Source organism: Nycticebus coucang, chromosome 12 (assembly GCF_027406575.1).
Source record: "Nycticebus coucang isolate mNycCou1 chromosome 12, mNycCou1.pri, whole genome shotgun sequence".
Taxonomy (NCBI): Eukaryota; Metazoa; Chordata; class Mammalia; order Primates; family Lorisidae; genus Nycticebus; species Nycticebus coucang.
In genome coordinates this window covers 62,323,130-62,342,872 of record NC_069791.1, presented here as the reverse complement: position 1 = coordinate 62,342,872, position 19,743 = coordinate 62,323,130, and the positions used below count along the sequence as shown (strand labels likewise).

Genomic DNA, 19,743 nt, shown 5'->3' with positions numbered 1-19,743 from the left:
GGGTTGCACATGGGACCACCACGTGTGGGAGGAAGAAGTCCAGGCAAGGGCATGGGAGGAGGGGTCACACACTTGCTTTGGAGCCAGACTGGTCCAGCTACCTGTGAGCCAAGTCAGCCGAGAGGGAGGCCAGGCCCATTTCCTCACCCATCCCCTGGCTCTGCAGCTGCCCAGGCACAGCTAGCACCAGCAGGTAGGAGTCCGTGCAGGGTGGCAGCACCTCCTGTGGCTGCTGACTGAGCTGCAATTCAGTGAGGGGACGTGGTAACTTCTGGCAAGTCCTGGGAGGGATCCCTCAACCTGGTGAGGTGCAGCCATCTAGGGAATTTGATAAAAACACTGCGTTCTCAGTGGATGTCAAAGACACAGATAGGTGAGAGTGGCCATATGTACACACTTAGGGGAGGCCCCAGTGAAAGGGACATGGGTTGCCCACTCCTCCCAGCTTTGTCTGTACTAGGCAGTCCCATGGTAATAAACTGAAAACTCAAGAGAACCAGAAAGTTTTAGACTGACATTACCTTAAGTTGAATGGAATGTCTCTTGGGATTTACATCTCCTAAACTTAGTCCTGGACATTGTTCCCTGAAATACAGACAGTGCTGTGAGGAAGGCAGGGAATACACTGGCTCTCAGGGGCTATAGAGGTTAAGGGGGTCGGGGGCTGCACTGGGCCTGGAGGGACTGCAACAGGCAGGCAGGGACTACAGTGGGCCTTTAGGGGACTGCAACAGGCAGGCTGGGGCTGCAGTGGACCTAGAGGGGAGCCAGCAGCCCTGGGGAGACTGCGGGGACAGGCAGGGGCTACACCGGGCATGCAGAAGAGGCTGCAAGTTCTTTGTTCATACGAGTGGGTATGTTCAAATTATGGTTTGTTTCAGGTGGTGCCCGTAGCTCAGTAGGTAGGGCACCGGCCACATACACTGAGGCTGGTGGGTTCGAACTCAGCCTGGGTCAGCTAAAACAACAACTGCAAAAAAAAAAAAAAATAGCTGGGCGTTATTGGTGGGCGCCTGTAGTCCCAGCTATTTGGGAGGCTGAGGCAAGAGAATCACTTGCGCCCAAGAGTTTGAGGTTGCTGTAAGCTGTGACGCATGGTACTCTACCCCAGGGGCACAGCTTGAGACTCTGTCTCAAAAAAAAAGAAAAAAATTACGGTTTGTTTCTAGACAATCATTTATTCCTTCTCAAGTTGATGGAGTGCTTGCTGTGTGCAGTATGACATCAGCCCATTGCCACTCAAGTCCCAGTTGCAGCAAGGTGAGGGACAGATGAAGAGTTCCCACACCTGCCGAAAGCCTCAGGTACAGTGATTATTTTGTTCTTATTTCTGGGAAGAGCAGCGTCTGGGAGTTATGAGACCAGACCCTTTGACTGTTTTCCTGGCTGACTCCCAGACAGGTGTCTGAAATGTTTCATTTCCCAGTGGAGATGTTCAGACCTGCAGCCATGCAGGGCACATGAGAGACTGATGACTTCTAGTTTACTAGACTGATGTAGTTTCTGTAAAGAGGAGCTGCAAAGAAGTAACCAAAGTGTTCAGACTTACAATTTCAAGGGAAAATGACCAGTTTTATGTACTTTCTATGTTGGTCTTCTGATACATATTATACACCCCTAGAAACACAAATTTTAAAAATTTAGAAATTGGGTAATAAGTATCAAATAATTTAATAGTTTCAAATGTGTGGGGTTTTCTTTAGCAGTTTCTTTTTTTTTTCAGATTCATAGAACTTTCAGGGAAATGGGTATAGCCATTGGGGAAGAGTCAACAAATTAGAAATTAGAAGGCCCCTAGATTTTCCAGATGGTTTTTAATTCAATACTTAAAAAAAAAAAAATTCAATAACTTGACATGTAATTTGCTTAATTTATTCCTGGTTTATCTTCTGTCATGTGCTTTTTTAAAAGAATGAATGTTTGATTTCCTAATATGTCACAATTAACAACAGATATAGTCTCCTACAGTAAATTTTATAACCTTTGAAGAAGTAAATCCAAGATTAAATTTAACTTTTTGGAATCTTAAATAATAAGCATGGCAAAGTTTTCTGGTGGATAATTCACAATAAGATCAGGTTAGATACAGTGGCTCCCACCTATATTCCTAACACTCAGGGAGGCTGAGGCAGGAGGATTGCTTGAGATCAAGCTTGAGGCGTTCAAGACCAGCCTGAGCAAGAGTGTGACCCCAGCTCTTCTAAAAATAGAAAAATCGGTGGAAATCACACTTGTAGTCCCAGCTACTTGGGAGGCTGAGGCAAGAAAATCACTTGAGCCCAGGAGTTTGAGGTTGCTGCAAGCTAGGCTGACACCATGGCCTTCTAGCCTGGGGCAACAGAGAGAATCTGTCTCAAAAAAACAAAAATAAGATCATCAGTTCTTAAATTATAGTAGTCAAGTAGGTTTGATAGCAAAATTGATAACCCTTGAACATAAAACTTGCACCCTGGTGTCTTCGAACTCGTGAAGAGCTCACAGTTCTATCCACCTTAGCTTTTTCCCAGTAGCTCCTCTGAAGAGCCCAGATTCTCTTTTTTTTTTTTTGGAGACAAGGCAGAAGTATTGGGGATGGAACATACAGGGAAGTAAGCAGCCTGAGAGGGACACCTTGAGATGGATCTGAGATGGATCTCCAATCCCCGCCACAGGTGTCCTAGGAAAGACACGGACAGGTGGGTCTCTGGTAGAGCCTTCATGGGGGATATGAGGAGGGCGCATGCTCGTGCTTGTCTGCATGCTGCTCCATGCAGTGGGGGTGTGAAGTGCTTGCCAGTTGTGAGACCCCAAGGACCTTCCCAGTTCCCCAGCAGATGCCCAGAAATTAGCCAGTGGCACCAAAAGCCACTGAAAATTTTAAAAGAAAAAAAGTAATTTTTGGTCCCTCTCTCCTTTGGGGAAAACCAGTTAGGTGAAAGAAGCAATCAGGCAGAGGCCCCAGGAGCTTTGCCAGGAGAGGAGGTACCAGCAAGAGTCTCTTATTCCAAAGAAGGAGCCACCGATACTGACCAACCTTCCCCTCCAGCCCTCCTGCTCTTGGGTCCTGAGCCTGCTCACCTGCAAGAGGAGAGTTACAGTCACCTGCAGGAACTTGCAGGGTTACCCTATAATCTCCTCATCAAGGTTTCCAGGTGCAGCTGGGGAGACAGGAAGCCCCTATGCACACAGAGACAGACCCCCCCACCTGGCTCTGTGCTTAGAAGGGGCAGCTCCATGGGGAGTCAAGTTGGCAGCTTTAAAGGTGACATGAGACCCACGCACAACTTAGTTTTACAGGCAGAAGTCACTCAGAAGACTGTTCTCTAATCCAGGGGATCAGGAAAAGGGGATGTACAGAACTCATCTGCCTGTGTATCCCACCTCTGTGCTTAGGGGAGAGGGCCTCACGCAGGCCACCTCTAGTCCAGGGATACCTCTGTGCCTGGGGGAGGAGGCCTCACCTGGGCCACCTCATTGCTGACATCCATGCATAGCTCCCACTGGAACAGGCCAGGATGGGGTGCCTCACCCACAGGCTGCAGGACCTCTTCCAGGTACAGTGCTGACCCCTGACCACCCCAGGAAGACCAGCTTCAAGCATATTCCCTTATCCCACCGTACAGACCTCTTCCCTGGGCATGCCCTCTGAGCCTGTGTTGAGTTAGAAATTCTAATGGCATTTTTGGTTCTTCGGTTCGCTTATGCTTTTTAGTTTGGTGCACATTTTGGGGAGTTGACTTACTGGGACAGACCCACAGTGGAAACAGCTGATGTTTGGGGGGTCACGGGCCAACCAAGTACTATGGTGGGTGAAGAGAGGGTGTTAACTTCCCAGCTCAATACCAGTTGCATCTCATGTTAAGAACCCACTTGTGAGGCCTGGCACAGTGACTCACACCTGTAATCCCAGCACTCTGGGAAGCTGAGGCGGGTGGACTGCCTCAGCTCAGGAGTCCAAGACCAGCCTAAGCAAGAGCGAGACCTCGTCTCTAAAAATAGTTGGGCATTGTAGTCCCAGCTGCCCTGGAGACTGAGGCAAGAGGATCGCTTGAGCCCAAGAGTTTGAGGTTGCTGTGAGCTGTGACGCCACAGCACTCTACCCAGGGTGACAGCTTGAGACTGTCTCAAAAAAAAAAAAAAAACCTACCTGTGCCCACAGCACACCCTAGAGGTAGCTGCCCACGACCCCAGGTGGTGCCAGCATGTCTTTGTAGTGTTTCCTTCACTTTTTGTCATTTTTCTATCAAGCATCTCTTTATGACACAAAATTAAAGAGGGGGAATCAAGTATTTTAACAATTCAAAGTATAAATAGTGGCTTTAGATTTTTATCACTTCATGGAAGCCTGACGCTGGGGAGGCTGCCAGCGAGCACGTTATCAGGCTTGGGCCTCACAGGTGTGTGTGTGTGGTGGGGGGGGTAACACGCACACAGATCATGGAGAAAGGAGGTGAGTTAATAAGGATGCAGCTGATTCTTCACACCAGGCCTCTGTTGCTTTGAACAACACAGCCTTGGCTTAAGAGTGGCCTTCTTGGGAAAAGAAAACCACAAGAAATACACCCTGTGTTGTTCTTGTAGTTGGTTGTCTCTTTCTGGGGAGGACAGGCTGTGGCGTCCAGGTTAGCAAAGAGTCACACATCCATAGGAACTCCAGTTTATGTCCTGGGGGTAAAGTGGGGGCCTCAGAATTGATCACCTGTCCCAGACTGCTTACGTCAGCACCTGCTGGAGCCCTGTGGGGTCTGGGGAGCAGTGCTGGTGCCCACAGTGCAGGCTCTTCATCAGCCGCCTGAGCTTGCTGGGGAAGTTTTTGTCCATGTAGCGGTAAAGAAGGGGCATCACAAAGCTGCTTGAGAAGGCCAGGAGCTTTGATAAATCCTGTGCAAGGTGCACTATCCCCATATAGTGAGCATCCACTGGCTTCCCATGAGAGACCAGGACTGTGTGCCCCAGAAGGGTCAGGTAATGAGGCGTCCAGAGCCCAAACTGTGTGCACACTGTTGCCACCAGCAGCCTGTGTGCTGAGGGGTCTAGCCTCCCTGTGTCCTGATCGAGGGGTGTGTCTGCCTTCTGGATGCGTGAGATGAGCACCAGTGCATACAGGGCGGCCGGCACAGGCACCACATAGCCGATGAGCACCAGAATGGCATCAGCAGCCTCTGTACTCTGCATCTTGGCACACTCCAGGACCCGGGAGGACACACGGCTGCAGACATAGAAGAGCAATGAGGAGAAGCTGGTCAGCAGGGCCCCGCCCCAAACAAAGCCACACACATGCCGGGTGTTATGCACACTGGCCATATGGGTCCGTGGTAGTGCCCGCTCAATGTAGTGGTCAAGGCTGAGCAGTGTGGTGGAGTATGTGACCACCAGGGAGGACACGTTGAATGGGATCAGCAGTGCGATGTGCGCCTCACTGCTGACATTCCATGGGACCCATCCTGAGCCGGCAGTGCCAAGGAGGCACACGGGGGCCAGGGCATTGAGAACCAGGCCCGCCACAGCCATGTTGACGAAGTACACATCTGGCATGGTCATGCTGCTCTTGCTGTGCAGGTTGGCCAGCACCAGCAGGCTGTTGTAGCAGAGGCCGACGGGGACACCTGTAGCCAGGCAGAGCAGTGACAGCACGGACAGCCCAAGCTGCAAGTCCTGGCAGAAGGGTGGCTCCTCACCCCTGCCTGTCCCATTGAGCCAGCTGCAGCCCCACATGGTGGCCTGTGAGGCTCCCCTACTCTGCGGAAAGAAGAACAGGAAGTCAGCTCAGGCAGTCCAGGAACAGCCTAGCGGTTAGAGGAGCCTCCCACCGGCCCAAGGCCCTGCAAACTCAGTCTCCCTGAGTGAGACAACATCTACATCTGGCTATCTGAAGGCCTAGCCTGTGCTATTGTGGCCAAAGCTTATGATGCTACAATCATGCCAGTGGCCACGGAGAGTCTCCCTGACTACAAGAGTCTTCACTTAGCGTCCTCAGTAGATTCTTAGAAACTGCGATTTTAAGCCAAAGGACATAAAATGAAAGCCCAATTCATAGAAACAAGCTAAGCTCCTATGGCTTCTTCCTGGTCACAAAAACATCACCAATCTTCTAAGTAAGGTCTCCAAACACTTTAATATTAAACATCAAAATAAACATGAGCTACATTTTTTCCCCTAAACCTACATTTAGGAAAGAGTTATAAAAACAAGGGAGATAATATTTACCCAACTTTTGGAGCGTCAGTGAGTGATGGTGGTGGGTAAAACTGAGGGGTAAATGTTTGTGAAGTGAACCTGGAATACTCCTGCCTCCACAGTCCAGAAACAATCACAAATACAGTGGCTTGTCAAGCACATTTACACTACATCATTTACTGCATATTTGTATGAGTACTATAGGCTTTACAAATTTTTATTTTACAGTAATTTGAATTAATTTCTTTTCCTACCCACTTATTACTTGAGGGTGGCCGGCGCCCATCCCAGCAGCTCAGGACGCAGGCAGAGACCCACCACAGGGCTCATCCCCCCACACAGGTGGGGACTGTGTGGACATGGCATTAGCAATACATGCAGCCCACACAGACCTGGGGAGGACATTTGGACCCCACACAGACAGTGGCCTTGTCTGGGAACTTTTTGTCATCCACATGACAGTGAAGCAGCATGGTGGGCCCAGGGCGATGGGTAGTTTATTCAAGGTGCCCCTGCATGAGCTGTCCACAGAGTGCTCCATGCCTCTGCTGCGTCCTGCTCTGCCAACTGGTCTCGTTCCTCAGTGGCAGCTGGTGAAATGTGGTGTGACAGGAGCTGGGCCTGGAGGGGCTGCTGCTCTGGAGGGACTATGGCACTCAGGGTTGGAATGTGAGCTCGGCATATCCCATACACTTAAGAGTCCTTTCTGCAGGGCACTGTGAGGTCCAATTGAACCATCCTGAGAGGTGGGATGGGCCCAACGCTGGGATTACCTCTCTGTAGCAGGTGGCCCTGGCCCAGGACCTAGCACCTCAGAGGCAGCTCAGCACCTGGGCTCAGGGCAGAGTGGCTTCTTGGCCATGGTCTGTGGGAGACTCCAGTCTCCTTGTAACTGAATGAGAAATAGGTGGGTAGAGCCACAATATAGAGCCATCCCTCCTTTCCTAAAGAGCAGGTATTCTTCAGCAATGTCCAGTTCTTTGGGGGGAAACCTTACATTCAAAATGTAGTTGGCTCAGTCAGACCTTCTGCTCTCAAATGAGAGGACACCCCAGGCAGACACAGAGAGAAAGCACCCCTGTCTCTAGAGGCAGGGACATCGTGAAGCCGCCAGGCTGCTGAGGTCCATGCCAGTCCTGCCTGCCCTCACCCATCTTGGCAGCACTGTGACCGACTGATCACACGCGGAGATCCTGGGAGCAAGTTGAAAAGGGACATCCTGCCACCACAGGACTCAGACTAGACACACATGGCTCAGAATGAGGGAAGGAGTCCAGACCCTCAGACCCTGCGCCAGGGCAGCTGTGCACATCTGAAAGCACAGTGGCAGTGCCCAAGGGTCTGCCCCTACATCTTTGTCACCTTTGTGTCACTAGAGTCAGCACATATGCAGCAGGTGGATGGCACATAGGGGAATTCCACTCACACAAACACCCTTGATCCTCAGATGTGGGCAGGAAGGACACTGATAGGGTGACTTGTTATGCAATGCTAACAAATGCCACCTGGCAGCCTGAGATGAGTGTCAGACTGTGATGAAGGCAGAGATAGGCCACATCAGACGCACTGGCCCACGCGTGCAGATCACATCACTCCAGGGAAGAGCATTTACTCTCATCCACAATTTGCACACAAGTCCTGAAATCTAGATACCTGCTTCTCACACTCTGGCTGTCTGTCCCTTCACTAACTACTTCTTCTCTGGACCTCCTGGGCTGAGCAGGTGGCTTCCAGGGACGCTGTTAAGGGCTGGACTCCTCTGGGGAGACGGCACAGGCACCAGATGGGAAGTAAGAAATGGCCAGTCCCCCTGTGAGCAGGAGCATCTCTGTCTCTGAGCTGACCCAGCAACTGGTCTTAACAGCTCTGTTCTCCTTCCCATTCTACTGTGCCTCCCCTCCCCCAATCTTGGTAACTGAACTGCCACTTCAGTAGTCAGGGTCTGGAGGCCTGAATGCCATCCTCCAGGTATGTCTGCCCCCGGTGCCCGTGTACCTTTGGCTATTATAAAGGATGCAGCTGGAGTTTCCAGTTTGGGGACACTTCATCAGACCCCACTGGCCATGAGTCCCAGGAAGCACTGTGCTCTCCTGTGACCCCTAAGAGTGGATGTCAGCAAGCACAGTGTCTCCACCCCAAGAGCAGCCTGGCTTGATCTGTCCTCGTGTGGTATCCAAGGGGCCCAGAATTTGTCCAAGTTGTTCCCTCATGTTCTGATACAGGGCACAAAGGGAGTGAGGTCAGCAAGGAAGGGCCCTCACATATGAGCTGTATTGTTACTTTTTTTTCTTTTTTTGTGAGCCAGCGCATCACCGTGTTGCCCAGGCTAGAGTGCCATGGCGTCAGCCTATCTCACAACAGTCACAAACTCTGGGTTCAAGGCTCCTCCTGCCTCAGACTCCTGAGTAGCGGGGGGGCTATAGGCACCCACCATAATGGCCAGCTGATTTTCTTAACTTTTAGAAAAGACAGGTCTCACTCTTAGGTTAGACTCAAACTCCTGAGCTCAAGTGATCCTCCCACCTCAGCTTCCCAGAGTGCTAAGATTACAGGTGTGAGCCACGGCAACAGGCCCCTGGCCTTATTCATAAGAGGCCCACCGTCTGGCTGTGGGCCACCTTTACCTGCTAGACCCTGCAGAGGCCTGACCCCGCCTGGGTCCTGCTCTGGCTCAGCACCCTCACATTTAAAGATGTCGTCATAGCTCAGGCCACATGTAGCCCTTCCCTCCCTCCCTGCCTCCTGGGTTCCTACCTTTATTTCAGGTCCCGCGCTTCTTTGTGCCATGGACAACAGATACTGTCAGTGAACAGCATGGCACTGCAGCCACCAGAGAGCCAGGGGAGCCTGTGCTGTGCTTCCCTGGAGCCCCACAGCCTCTGCACAGCATTGCCATGCATGTGCCAGAATGTGAGCACATGCGGGCCCCAGGATGCAGGCTTACCACTTGTTTTTCCTCCAGTAAATTACTCACAAGGTTCCTGCCTTGCTTGGCAGGCACAGCAGCTCCTCCCTCTCTCTGTTTACAGCCAGTTTCAAGAAGCTGGAGGTTCTGTTTGGGCGGTGCTGTCAGATCTGGCGTGTGGCTCCCCTGGGCGGGCTGGGTGCAGGCTGTGGTGGCCTGCCTTAGGTCCCTGTGCCACTCCCGATGTGTGGTATGCCTGAGTTCAGTCACAAGTCTCCTTCTTCCTCAAGGAAATAAACTGAACACACGATTGTCTGTTGAAAATAGGACAAAGTAGTTGGACTTCACTTCAAGTCCGCCACAGAGAGAAGCCCTGGCTGCTTTCTTGTTGCCCATGGGAAACAACTTTTGGAGGCACAACAGAAGGGAGGGCAGGCGAGTTGAAAGTAAAGTGGGAGGTGTGTGGTCTGCAGCCTTTTGATGAATGCTCCCACTGTTGCCACGCACATGTGTAAAATCAGCATGGCTCAGGAAGAGCTGAGGTGGCCATGTAAACTGAGTGTTCTAGTGAGGGGTGAGGTTCCTCCCGCAGATAGAGCTGTGCAGGGCTGCTCGTCTGATCGTGAGCCCTCTGTGTGAGGAGCTGAGGCAGAGCTGCCCAGACTGTCAATGCCTGCCCCGAGGTGCCACAGAGCGGGGGAAGTCAGCACCAAGCTCAGAATGGCCCAATTCTTGGGAGAGCATCACATGGGGTAAAATCTGCTTAACATTTCCCTTGTGCATCCCGTGCTAGTGCAGCCCTGGGTCATGTACCCAGGGTATGCGTGTGTTCATGCCAACCCAGGCGTATGTGGTAATCCTCAGTGCTGGCCTTGAGGCTTGAAAGTACACCTTGTACTGACAGCTTGTACATACTGAAGAATTTATTTTTTTTCTTAATAGAGACAGAGTCTCACTATGTCACCCTGGGTAGAGTGCCATAGCATCACAGCTCACAGCAACCTCAAACTCTTGGGCTTAAGCAATTCTCTTGCCTCAGCCTTCCAGGTAGCTGGAATTACAGGCACCCACCACAGGCAGTTAGTGACCTGGCTATTTTTTGGTTGTAGTTGTCATTGTCGTTTGGCAGGCCAGGGCTGGATTCAAACCCGCCAGCTCTGGTGGTATGTGTCTGGTGCCCTAGCTGATGAGCTACAGGTGCCAAGCCCATACTGAAGAATTTATAAACTTTTAAACTAGAGGCAGCTCTATGTGCATTTTACTATATAACAATTAGAAAGATAATTTTTATTTCAAATTAAGAATCTAAAGCTACAAGGTGCCTATTTTCATTCATTTCCAGTCAGCCTAAAAATGGCACACTTTGCTTTTTTGTTCTCCCATTTTTCCTTGGGAAGTCACTCCTCTTATGAGGTATTACTTAGAGATCTTGGGAGCAAAATGACAACTCATAGGTGGGCTCCTTTATGGGCTAGCATGGTAGACGTTCATACGTTAAAAAAAAAAAATTAGTCTCATCTGTGTTAGAAGCTAGGGTGAGGAGGGACAGTTGGGAGAGCAGGTGTGGAGCTGACTTGTAGCTGTTGAGCCAGGTGGTGTCCTGTGGTCCTACTCACTCTGGCAGGGCTCACGTGGGACAGTCCCCCTATGAGCACACTTTAAGAGTGGGGCCAGCTTGAGCACTCTCCTGCCTGCAGGTTGCTGCCTTATGGCTTAGGGGCGAATGAGCATGAGATGAGTAGCTTTGAAGACCAAAGCACCTCATGGATGCAGCAAATCACTTCAGAAGTATGCCCGCCTCTCCTGGCTACAGGCAGTTAGTGACATACCCTCCCCATCCTTGCTACTGAGCTGTGCTTTCACTCATGATAACTGAGGTGTTTTCCAGAGCTTTGAGAGGCGGGGGGGGGGGGGGGGGGGGAGGGGTCTGTTCCCCTGTTGTCTGCTCCATCCCCCCTTTCCTAGTGCAAGTTCCCTGAGGCCTCCACCTCCTCTGTGCTCAGAGACTTCCTGTTTCTGCACATGGGAAAGAGGAACATTCTGGAACCCGAGAACAATGGCTTAGTCTCTACCCTCCAGCCCAGGCTAACCCTGGCTGGGCTGTCTTTCCAGTTAGCCGGGCATGCTGTTAGCTTCCTCCATGAGAAAGAACTCAGAACCGGATGATAGAAATTGGGGGTTGGGGAGAAAACCTCCCAAATTAGTGTCATCAAAAGTGGGCCCTTTATCTGTGTTTGTCAAGATTCCAGGAAGGTCCCTCACTGGGTTTCTGTCTCTCCACAAGACCCAAGAGAGAACAGAGAAGACCGCAGGGTGTGGAGCACCCCTGATGCAAACTCAAGTCTGCCATTTCTGTTTGGGGAGCTGCATGCCAAGTGCAAGGTTAGCCATCCGCCCCCTGGCCCTCTTGTCACACCAGGTTCCAGGCCAGCTCCCTCCCAGCCAGGCCCTTCCTGGAAGCTACTACTCCAGCACACTGGCTGGTCTGGCCACCTTCCTTCTATTCTTACTACTGGCCTCTCCCATCCCTGAAACCCTCCCCCATGATTCCTGTGGGACCTGCCACCCACTGGCAGGTGCTGGCCTAGGTTCCACATCAGTGCCCACAGCAATAGTGCGAGCAGCCTTCCACAGCCTGTCCTTAGTGGGCACTAGGGACTGAGCCCTTCTCAGCCCTACCCTCCTGTCCTCTCTACAGTGTCTGCAGATGAGCCAGGATGCAGCAGGGTAGCCTTGGTTCTCAGAAGCCAGGATGGGAGGTGGCAGAGGCCCCCGTGTGCTGCGCAAAGCAGGCCATGTGTGTTTTGGGGGAAGGCTGTAGACCTGTAAGAGATTCATTAGTGACATAAACATAACTTGTGTGTCCTCATAAAGAACGTGCACAGTGTACACACTAAGAGGCCAGGGCTGGCCTTGCACCTGCTGTTCTTGACCCAGTCCAGAGGTGGGTGGTGTGGAAGACGCATCTGGATTTTCATCTGGGTGGATGCAGAAGTCTTTAGGTTCCAGGCCTGTGGGTGTCAGAAATCCAGGCAGGGTGGCCTACTACAGCAGAGCGGGTGTCAGGGCTGAGGCTAGCCTCAGAGCATGTGGTGGCCTGGGCATGGTAACAGGTGGCTTCCCATCTGGGACAGGCGTTAGGCAGCCAGGTCCTGCAGCTGCCGCAGAACCTCAGCTTGCCCAGCTCAGGGTCTCCAAGCAGCTGTTTAAGCAGCAGGAAGGACGGAGCTGGACACTACCTGTACCCAGAGAAGCTGGCATCAGAAGTGACACTTCCGTACAAGAATCAAAGTCATGGGCTGGTGTGAGGCTGGCTCTGCCTCAGCATCTGGACAGGAAGGGCTCAGACCTCTCTGCCCTCCTGCTTTTGTGGGGTTTGGGGAGCTATGCGAAGCCATGAGGGACATCATAGTGTAAGCTACTCCTCAGCACACAAGAGGGTCTGCTTTTCAGACCCTTGCAGCCATCCCTGTCAGAGGAAAAGGAGACTGGGGTCATAAGCCAAGTCAGGGTTGGAAAGCTCCTGGAGGTAGTATGCCCATCCAGGCCCTCACTAGCTTGTGGGGACCCTCTCTGAGCCTGCAAACAGTCATGGTAATAAGGCAGCTATCCCTAGCAGGGTCAGTGAGACCTTATTTACACTGTTGGGCTTTCTGTAAGAAGCCAGTGGACATGTAGAAGGTGGTTATCTCTGAGGACCACTGGGTAGGCCCTAAGAAATGGAGCCCTTTGGGTGCCCTGTCCTTTCCAAGTTTTTGGGAAATTAGAAGTTTACAGAGCACTCTCTTCCAGGTGTGTGGTCTGCTGGGTGACAGCCACTCCCTACGCATGCTCTTGTGGATAAAATGGGGGGTGTTTTCTTCCAAGACTCCTGCACCAGGCTCTGATTACTATTTTTCAAGAACATGCCCCTTCTTGAGGGCCCATCCAGCTCTGGGAAGGCTCTTTGGACATGCTCAGGGGGCTGGCCTTTCTCCCGCACACCTGTACTGGTGTGTGTAGAGTCTCCTTGTAGGGCATCAACTCAGGCTGTGCACCCTGACTTGGTAAAAAGGAAAACCAAGGAGGATCCAACTGCCAACCTGGTAGGGACCAAGGGAATAAGAATCCTGGTGGGGACAGAGAGCAGGTCCACACTGGCCTGAGCAGCCCATGCAGGCAGCAGGCAGCTGCTGTCATTGGACTGACAATCCATGGTCATGCCTGTCCCAGGTTAGATAGTTCCCTGCTTTGCTTTGGGATCTCTGTTTTCTTCCTAATTTATGCTGTGGGATCTCTGTTTTCTTCCTAATTTATGACTGAATGCCCCTTGAGTATGCTGACTTCCCTTGGAGATCACCAGATGGCCAAAGGCAGTTGGCCAGTGTGCTCTGTGGCCCCAGGTTTGCCAGCCAAGGAGTCCCCTGGGAGTGGCCACAGGCAGGCCAGGGGGAAACAGTGCTGAGTCTGGTGGCTGCTGGGCCCACTGCACAGTTGTCCCACAGCCTTTGGGCTGATATTGAGTCTGTACACTAGAAGAAAGGGCCCTGGGGCTGGGGGTTCAGAATGGAGCCTGTAGGGAGGGAACCCTGGCCAACCAGAGGGGCTGGAGCATCCTGAGCTACAGGGCACCAGCAGTGCAGTGCTGCTGTCCTGCATTATTCATGGGAGGTGGTGACAGTTGCTACCAGGCCTGGCTGATGGGTGGAAACAAGACAAGTACACAGCTATACAGCACCACCAGTCAGGGCTGTGCTGGGGACTTAGGAGCTGCTGAGTCTCTCATGCAGCCAGATACAGCAGGCGCTACCATCCTGCAGTAGTTTTCTTACGTTGAGAAAGCAGCTCTGATTTACTGACATGACACCTGGTCTTAACTCATCCTACCTTGTATGAGGGAACTTTAAATGGGGTTCCATAATAAACCACTGGTAGGGAAGCTCAGGTCCTACAGTCAGCAGAGAAAGAACTGAGTAAATGACAGACAATACAAATGCATATAAAGTGCTTTAAAAAACCCACATCCCCCAGTCTTCCCGTGGGTAAAGTGATTAGGGATTTGGCCTCTGGAGCCAGCCAGCCAGGGTGTACATCCCAGTCTGATACTGCTTTCAAGTTGTGTGACTTACTATATCCATGCCTCAGTTTCTCCAAACTTAGGAGGATTAAATAAATCCGTTCATATAAAGCACACAAGCATGTTCGGGCACTTGCTGAGCCTTGGTTAGTCCTAGTGTTAGGATGTCCACAGATGCAGATCTTTTGGTTTCGGATCTTTAGCCTCCTCACCAATATTGTTAAGGCAGAGGAAACCATTCTGTGACCTTTCAACTCTTTGTGAACTGACACATTTGAAGAGGGAGCCATAGGGGACAGTGGGAATAATAGCCAACAGTGATCCTGTCACGAGCCAGGCAGGAACACTAGCCGGGAGAGAGAGTGCAGCTGCCAGGGCGAGTGTGAGAGGAGATAACCTCCAGCACTCACACTCTGTGGGCAGCTCTGCACTGCCCTGGCTGCCTGCACTGTCAGATTGCAGAAGCTTTGCAAGGCATTAAAGTCTTTGTGTTCCGAGTTCGGGCTTTGGTAACAACACAAACAATGAATTTCCTGATGTTTCACTAGTATAAAACTAGACTACAAATATTTGCTACTCTGGCCTATATTCAATGCTTTCAAAGGAAGGAGGAATTGAGAATAAGAACCTACTCCAGGGTCTTGGTTCTTTTTAATTTGTCACTTATGGAAACATCTCAGGGCCCTGTGCTAGAGGCCTCCATGTAGGGCTTCTCTCCAGTGAATCTGCCCTGCAGTCATTGCTCTCACCAGTGTGGACAAAGGTGGTGGGCCACATTCAGCCTACCAGTTAGAAGGATTTTTCTTCTCGTGCCTTACATAAAAAGAGCCCCAAATGGTATAAACCAGCCTGGTAATAGTGCATTTCTGTAAGCGATGCAGTGAACTTTGCTAAAATCCGGGGCTAAATTCTGAAGTAGTCCCAGTGGAGTTGGGTGGCCTGGTGTGTGGACAGAGGCCCTAGTGAGTGTAGCAATGGTGATTCAGATGATGGTAGGAGCCTGCCACCTGGGAATCCACAAGGCACTTGGGCCTGTACATGCGAGAAAGAGAGTGTGCACACTGGTACAAAGCTGTCAAGAATAAAAAACCGCAAAGAGGAACCATCCTGTTCCAGAGTAGCCAAGCTAGTGTCATCAAAACTGTTAATATTTTATTTACTTTTCTTTGTTAATCAGGAAATTCTATCTTCTACTATTCAGAGCCCATCAGAGCCAGGGCCTGCCAGTCCCACAGAGTGAATGAAGCCCACTAGAGTTCAGGGTGGTTTCTTTCACTGCCATCTTTCCAAGTGCCGATGCCACCTTTCCGTCTCCTTGACATTTTATTCTGGGCATCAGCACTCCTGAGGACCACCCGTCCCCTTCCTGACTGATGTCTCCACACCCCCAGCCAGCCATGCTGGGGCAGACTGTGCTTCTTCACTGTTTCTTCCCACCTCCCAGGAGCTCTGAAGGTAGGGGAGGTTTTTCCATATTTGTGTTCAAGCAGCCTGGCTGACTACTGAGTGAAAACTGTGGAGGAGGATGTAATAGATGATGTAAAAGGCTTTTCCAAAGGTGAGTCATAGATTTCTCCACTGCACTAAGTTAAAAGGATGGCAGACAGAGTGGGAATGAAGTGCCTCTTGTTTCAAGACAATTGACTTGACACTTGAGAAATTTAGATTTGAGTGGATATAGAATTGCGAGGCTCCTGGGCTTTGCATCCTATAGATAGTGGGGAAAAGAATGGGCATATAGCTCAGCCTCCTGCCTGAGGGTCCTGCTATTTCTATTTGAAATAGACCTGCTGTGTTCCATGAGACTCTAAACTTTGGGTGAATGTTCTGGAACAATCAAAATGCTTTGGAAATGACTCCGGAATGTTTGTTTCCTTTTGCAGTAATGGGCAGAGGCTTTGGCGACAATTAACATCCAGCTCTTAGGAGCCTGACTCTCCGGAAAGGCTGATGTTTTCATAGATTTTTCAGTGTGGAGAGCTCACACATACTGATTCCTATCACAGTCACTGTGCCTTCCTACAGTGTGATAAGAAACTGGTCATTATGTAGATGGGCTGTTGTGATTTTTGTAGCTTTTACTTTTTACAGTTCTAAATTGCGGAGTAGTGAGAGTGAATCAGGCAACCTGGTGCAGATGCAAAAACAAAAAGAATGCCTCCTTCTCCATGGAAAATAGTGAGCATGTTTGCTGGCTCAAAGGACTCTGGGGGAACTAGGACCAAGCAACCAGTTCCTGGCCAGTGAGCAGGCTGGGTGCCTGCACCTGGGGCCATGGGCTTTGTTTCCCTGGAAGAAGATGGGACACACATTTTTTGTTTATGGAGTACTAGTTGCTTGGGCTTTTTTGTTCCCTAAGTCTGTTTGAAGCTAATGCCCTTTCTAGGTACACCAGACCAGGGAAAAACAAAGTAGACTTCCTCAGAAATTCAAGGACCAGACTGAGAACAAACAGTCTTCATTTCAGACTCTAGGCAGGCTTGGCACCTCACCTGGGCTCCAGATCTCCCCCAGCTTTGAACTAGGTGTGGTCTTACCGGTAGGGAAGTGCTCTGAGCCACAGATCTTATCATGGTGGTGGTTCTTTCCGAAGGAGAAACCAGCCAGGTTATTTTTACTTGTCACATTTGGCTTGCTCAGTTCACTCTGGTTCTAATTAAAATGGGGAAACTCCTGGCCGAGCTCCACTTGGTGTGTGGGAAGGGACCCTGGGTAGACCTGTGAGGGTCCCCAGGACACCTGCCCTGCCCTATTTTTCCCTGTCCCTCAACTACTAAAGGATGTTGTTTTGTTTGCACATCAAGGCTCCTGAGCAGACCACTAGTTCCTGCAGGGCTGAATTCTGCTCCTCAGCAGCATCTCACATTAGAAAGAAATTTTACCATTTTACTCTCCAGACTGGTCTCCCTCTGCTCTTTGCTACCTAGGTGGGGTTTTGGGGACCTGGGTCTCTGAGATTCCATGGACAGCAACAGCAGTCCAGAACTGCCCCAATCAGGCAAGTGGGTAATGAGAGATTGTGGAGGGTCGAGGAGATTGCTGTGCCTGAGAAACCATGTTTAAAGATAACATTTTTAAAGACTGCCAGAATGTCCTATGCACTTGGACATGGCCTGGCTCTCTGGGCAATAGAGATAATGTCATTCCCCAGGGCATGGCCCTGGTATATCTCCTTTAACAGTGTGGTTGGGTCATTAAAGGCCAGGTGGTAGTTATTTTTTTAGGATTCCAAGTGACATCGTCAGAGCTGTGAGATGGATAGAGCTTCCCCAAGGACAAGCATGCCCCTCTTCCAACCTGTAAATTATACAAGTATATTTCCCCAGCCAAGGATCTTTATGTTAAATAGATGTAATTGATTTTTACATCCTAAGACTTCACATGTGCCTATGTTAGGAGGATGTACTTTCCTTTCTCTCTTCATCAACCTGTTAGGGTACGAGTTATGAGGACACCAAGCCAACAGTTATGTTTACATTCTGCCCTAAGTTTATGTTCCTCTGTACTCATATTTCCATGGTCACTAGCGAGGCAGAACAACATAAAGATGTGAGTACAAGTGTGGCTGGGACAACAGGCTTTAGTACTCTGGGCCCTGCTTCCTATACATGAAAAGGCATAATAAGCACTTGAAAATACAAACTATTTTTAATGCCATTTACGATATCTTTAGAGATCTTTTGGGAGAGGGAACCTTCCAGCATTTCTTTAAGGAGTGGCACAGGAGGTCATGGGTAGTGTGACCTACATGCGGTTCGATTACCAACAGGGTATCTTTTCACTCTCACCATGCCCCAGTTAGTACAGTAGAGTGTCTCCTCACCATGATGCACAAGCAGCCTGGGAACATGGTCAGGGGCCTTTAAAGCTAACATCATGTTGCTCAGTTAGGATAGGAACTAGTTATTTAAAATGGAATGGAGATCTCAAATAAGCACATCTTCATGGATAAAAAGGAGACCAAAGATGACATGCTGCTCTGGACAGCACATAATAAAATTATACTCCGGTTTGCCACACGGCATGTATGGCAACGATGAACCATTCCGACTAGTTACATCAGGACACTGGTACTAATGCCTAGTTTAGAGCAATGACTTACCACGTTTATAATATTAATTCTTGATGCTGGTATATGGTATTTTAAAGACTGGAGGACACTGCCTAACATTATGTTGAAGGAGCCTTCCCATGCCCTATCAGCTGACAACAGATTTAGTATCTCCAGTTCCCAAACTTACTAAAAAATGTTAACCATAAAAAAAGGACAGAAAGCTATAACCATAGCGACCCAGAAGCACACATGAGCAGGAAGAACTAGTGGCCCCCTGAGCTTAAGCTTCAGCAGAGCGCGCTGCCCTCCCGGGTTAATGACCCAACTCCCGCCCCGCCCGGTTCCCGGAGCGCCTAGCAGGGACAGTGTCCCTACCGCAAGGGCATGGCGCCCCGAGGGAGCAGCGGCCAAGACCCGCAGGCCAGAATACAGTTTACCCCACCGACCCGACCCAGGCTCCGGGGCCCCACTCACCGCTTGCTGGGCAGCGGCCCACACGGTCGCGGGCAGGCGGGCAGCTTTAGCTGTGGGAGGCGGTGCGGCGGGCACGGCGCACGCTGCCCGGGCCCTGTGTACACACGTGACCACCGGCCCCGCCCCCGCCTCGCGTGGCCGCAGAGCGGCAAGGGTGGCTGGGTCTGGCCCCGCCTTCTCGCCCTGGCTCCGCCCCCGTAGTGCTGCTTGGCCCCGCCCCTAGCCTGGCTCCAGGGCTCGGGAGCGTCTTGAACGAGTGCGGTCGCGGCGGCGGCCAGAGTATACTCTTGTGTAACTCTAGACCAGCAGCGTGAAGCGCCTGGGCTCCGAGACTCCCGGTTGGAGGGCACACACCCTGGGCTCTCCTGCAGCGTCCTTGCGCGTTCCCTCGGTGCCCAACTTGGCTCCCTTGACAAAGGCCTCCTGCCCGATTGCTGAGTCAGAACAGACGGAATGTCCCCCGCCTGCGCTGTGCGGCCCTGCGCCCTCCAGGGGAGTAGCTGCAATCCGGTCTTCTAAATGTGTTAACTCCTCTTCCCTGATGTTTGCTAGCTGTTTCCAAATTAACCCATTAGTTCCTAACTTTAGAAATTTCTTTGTAAACTGAGCTGGTTGCAAGAAAACCATTCTTAAAGAAGCAATGCATTGTTTGCAGCCTAATTAATTTTGTAGCTGTTACAATTAAATGTTGGAAAAGTTGAAAGAACAGGTTATTTTCTCTGCTGTACTTCTAGTGGTGAAACAGTTCCCGCAGCAGCAGGATCTGAGAAGAATTTCTTTTTGAAAATTAAAGCATACAAGTTGCACATTTTCACATAGATTTGCTGCAGTCGTAACATAGTGGCCACCTGGGCGCTCAGCTGTTTGCATGCTGCCCACTTTACCTGACAGGACCAAGAGGCAAGTTGGGGTCAACTCCGTGCTCTGTGTGCCCCGGCCCCTCCAGACCCTTGGCCCATTGCCTGTGTCCTGCTGTGAGCATGCTAACTCAAGTTTTAGCCAGGCCAGGGTCTTTTCTGTGGTAGTGGGGATCCATCTATGGCCACATGTGCTAGAAGGTGCATGTACTGATATTATTTGTCAAAACCAGTTGCAATG

At 50.7% G+C, this 19,743-nt stretch overlaps 2 protein-coding genes across 7 annotated transcripts in view; one reads left to right on the top strand and one right to left on the bottom strand.

The window, feature by feature from the left end:
* Positions 1-19,743, top strand: part of C12H7orf50 (chromosome 12 C7orf50 homolog) — a 145,255-nt gene that overhangs the window by 88,258 nt on the left and 37,254 nt on the right. The window lies entirely within an intron of this gene.
* GPR146 (G protein-coupled receptor 146) lies at positions 1,796-18,792 on the bottom strand. 4 transcript variants are annotated; one of them, XM_053555286.1, is made up of 3 exons: positions 18,646-18,792; positions 8,911-9,375; positions 1,796-5,718 (listed from the first exon to the last, which is right to left on the bottom strand). In XM_053555286.1, exons 2-3 carry the CDS (start codon positions 8,941-8,943, stop codon positions 4,693-4,695), a joined length of 1,059 nt encoding a protein of 352 aa, XP_053411261.1. In that variant the 5' UTR covers positions 8,944-9,375; positions 18,646-18,792; the 3' UTR covers positions 1,796-4,692. The 4 variants fall into 4 exon arrangements, with proteins under 4 accessions (XP_053411261.1, XP_053411262.1, XP_053411263.1 ...); XM_053555287.1 differs by having other exon boundaries at positions 9,131-9,375; XM_053555288.1 differs by having other exon boundaries at positions 1,796-5,713; positions 9,131-9,375.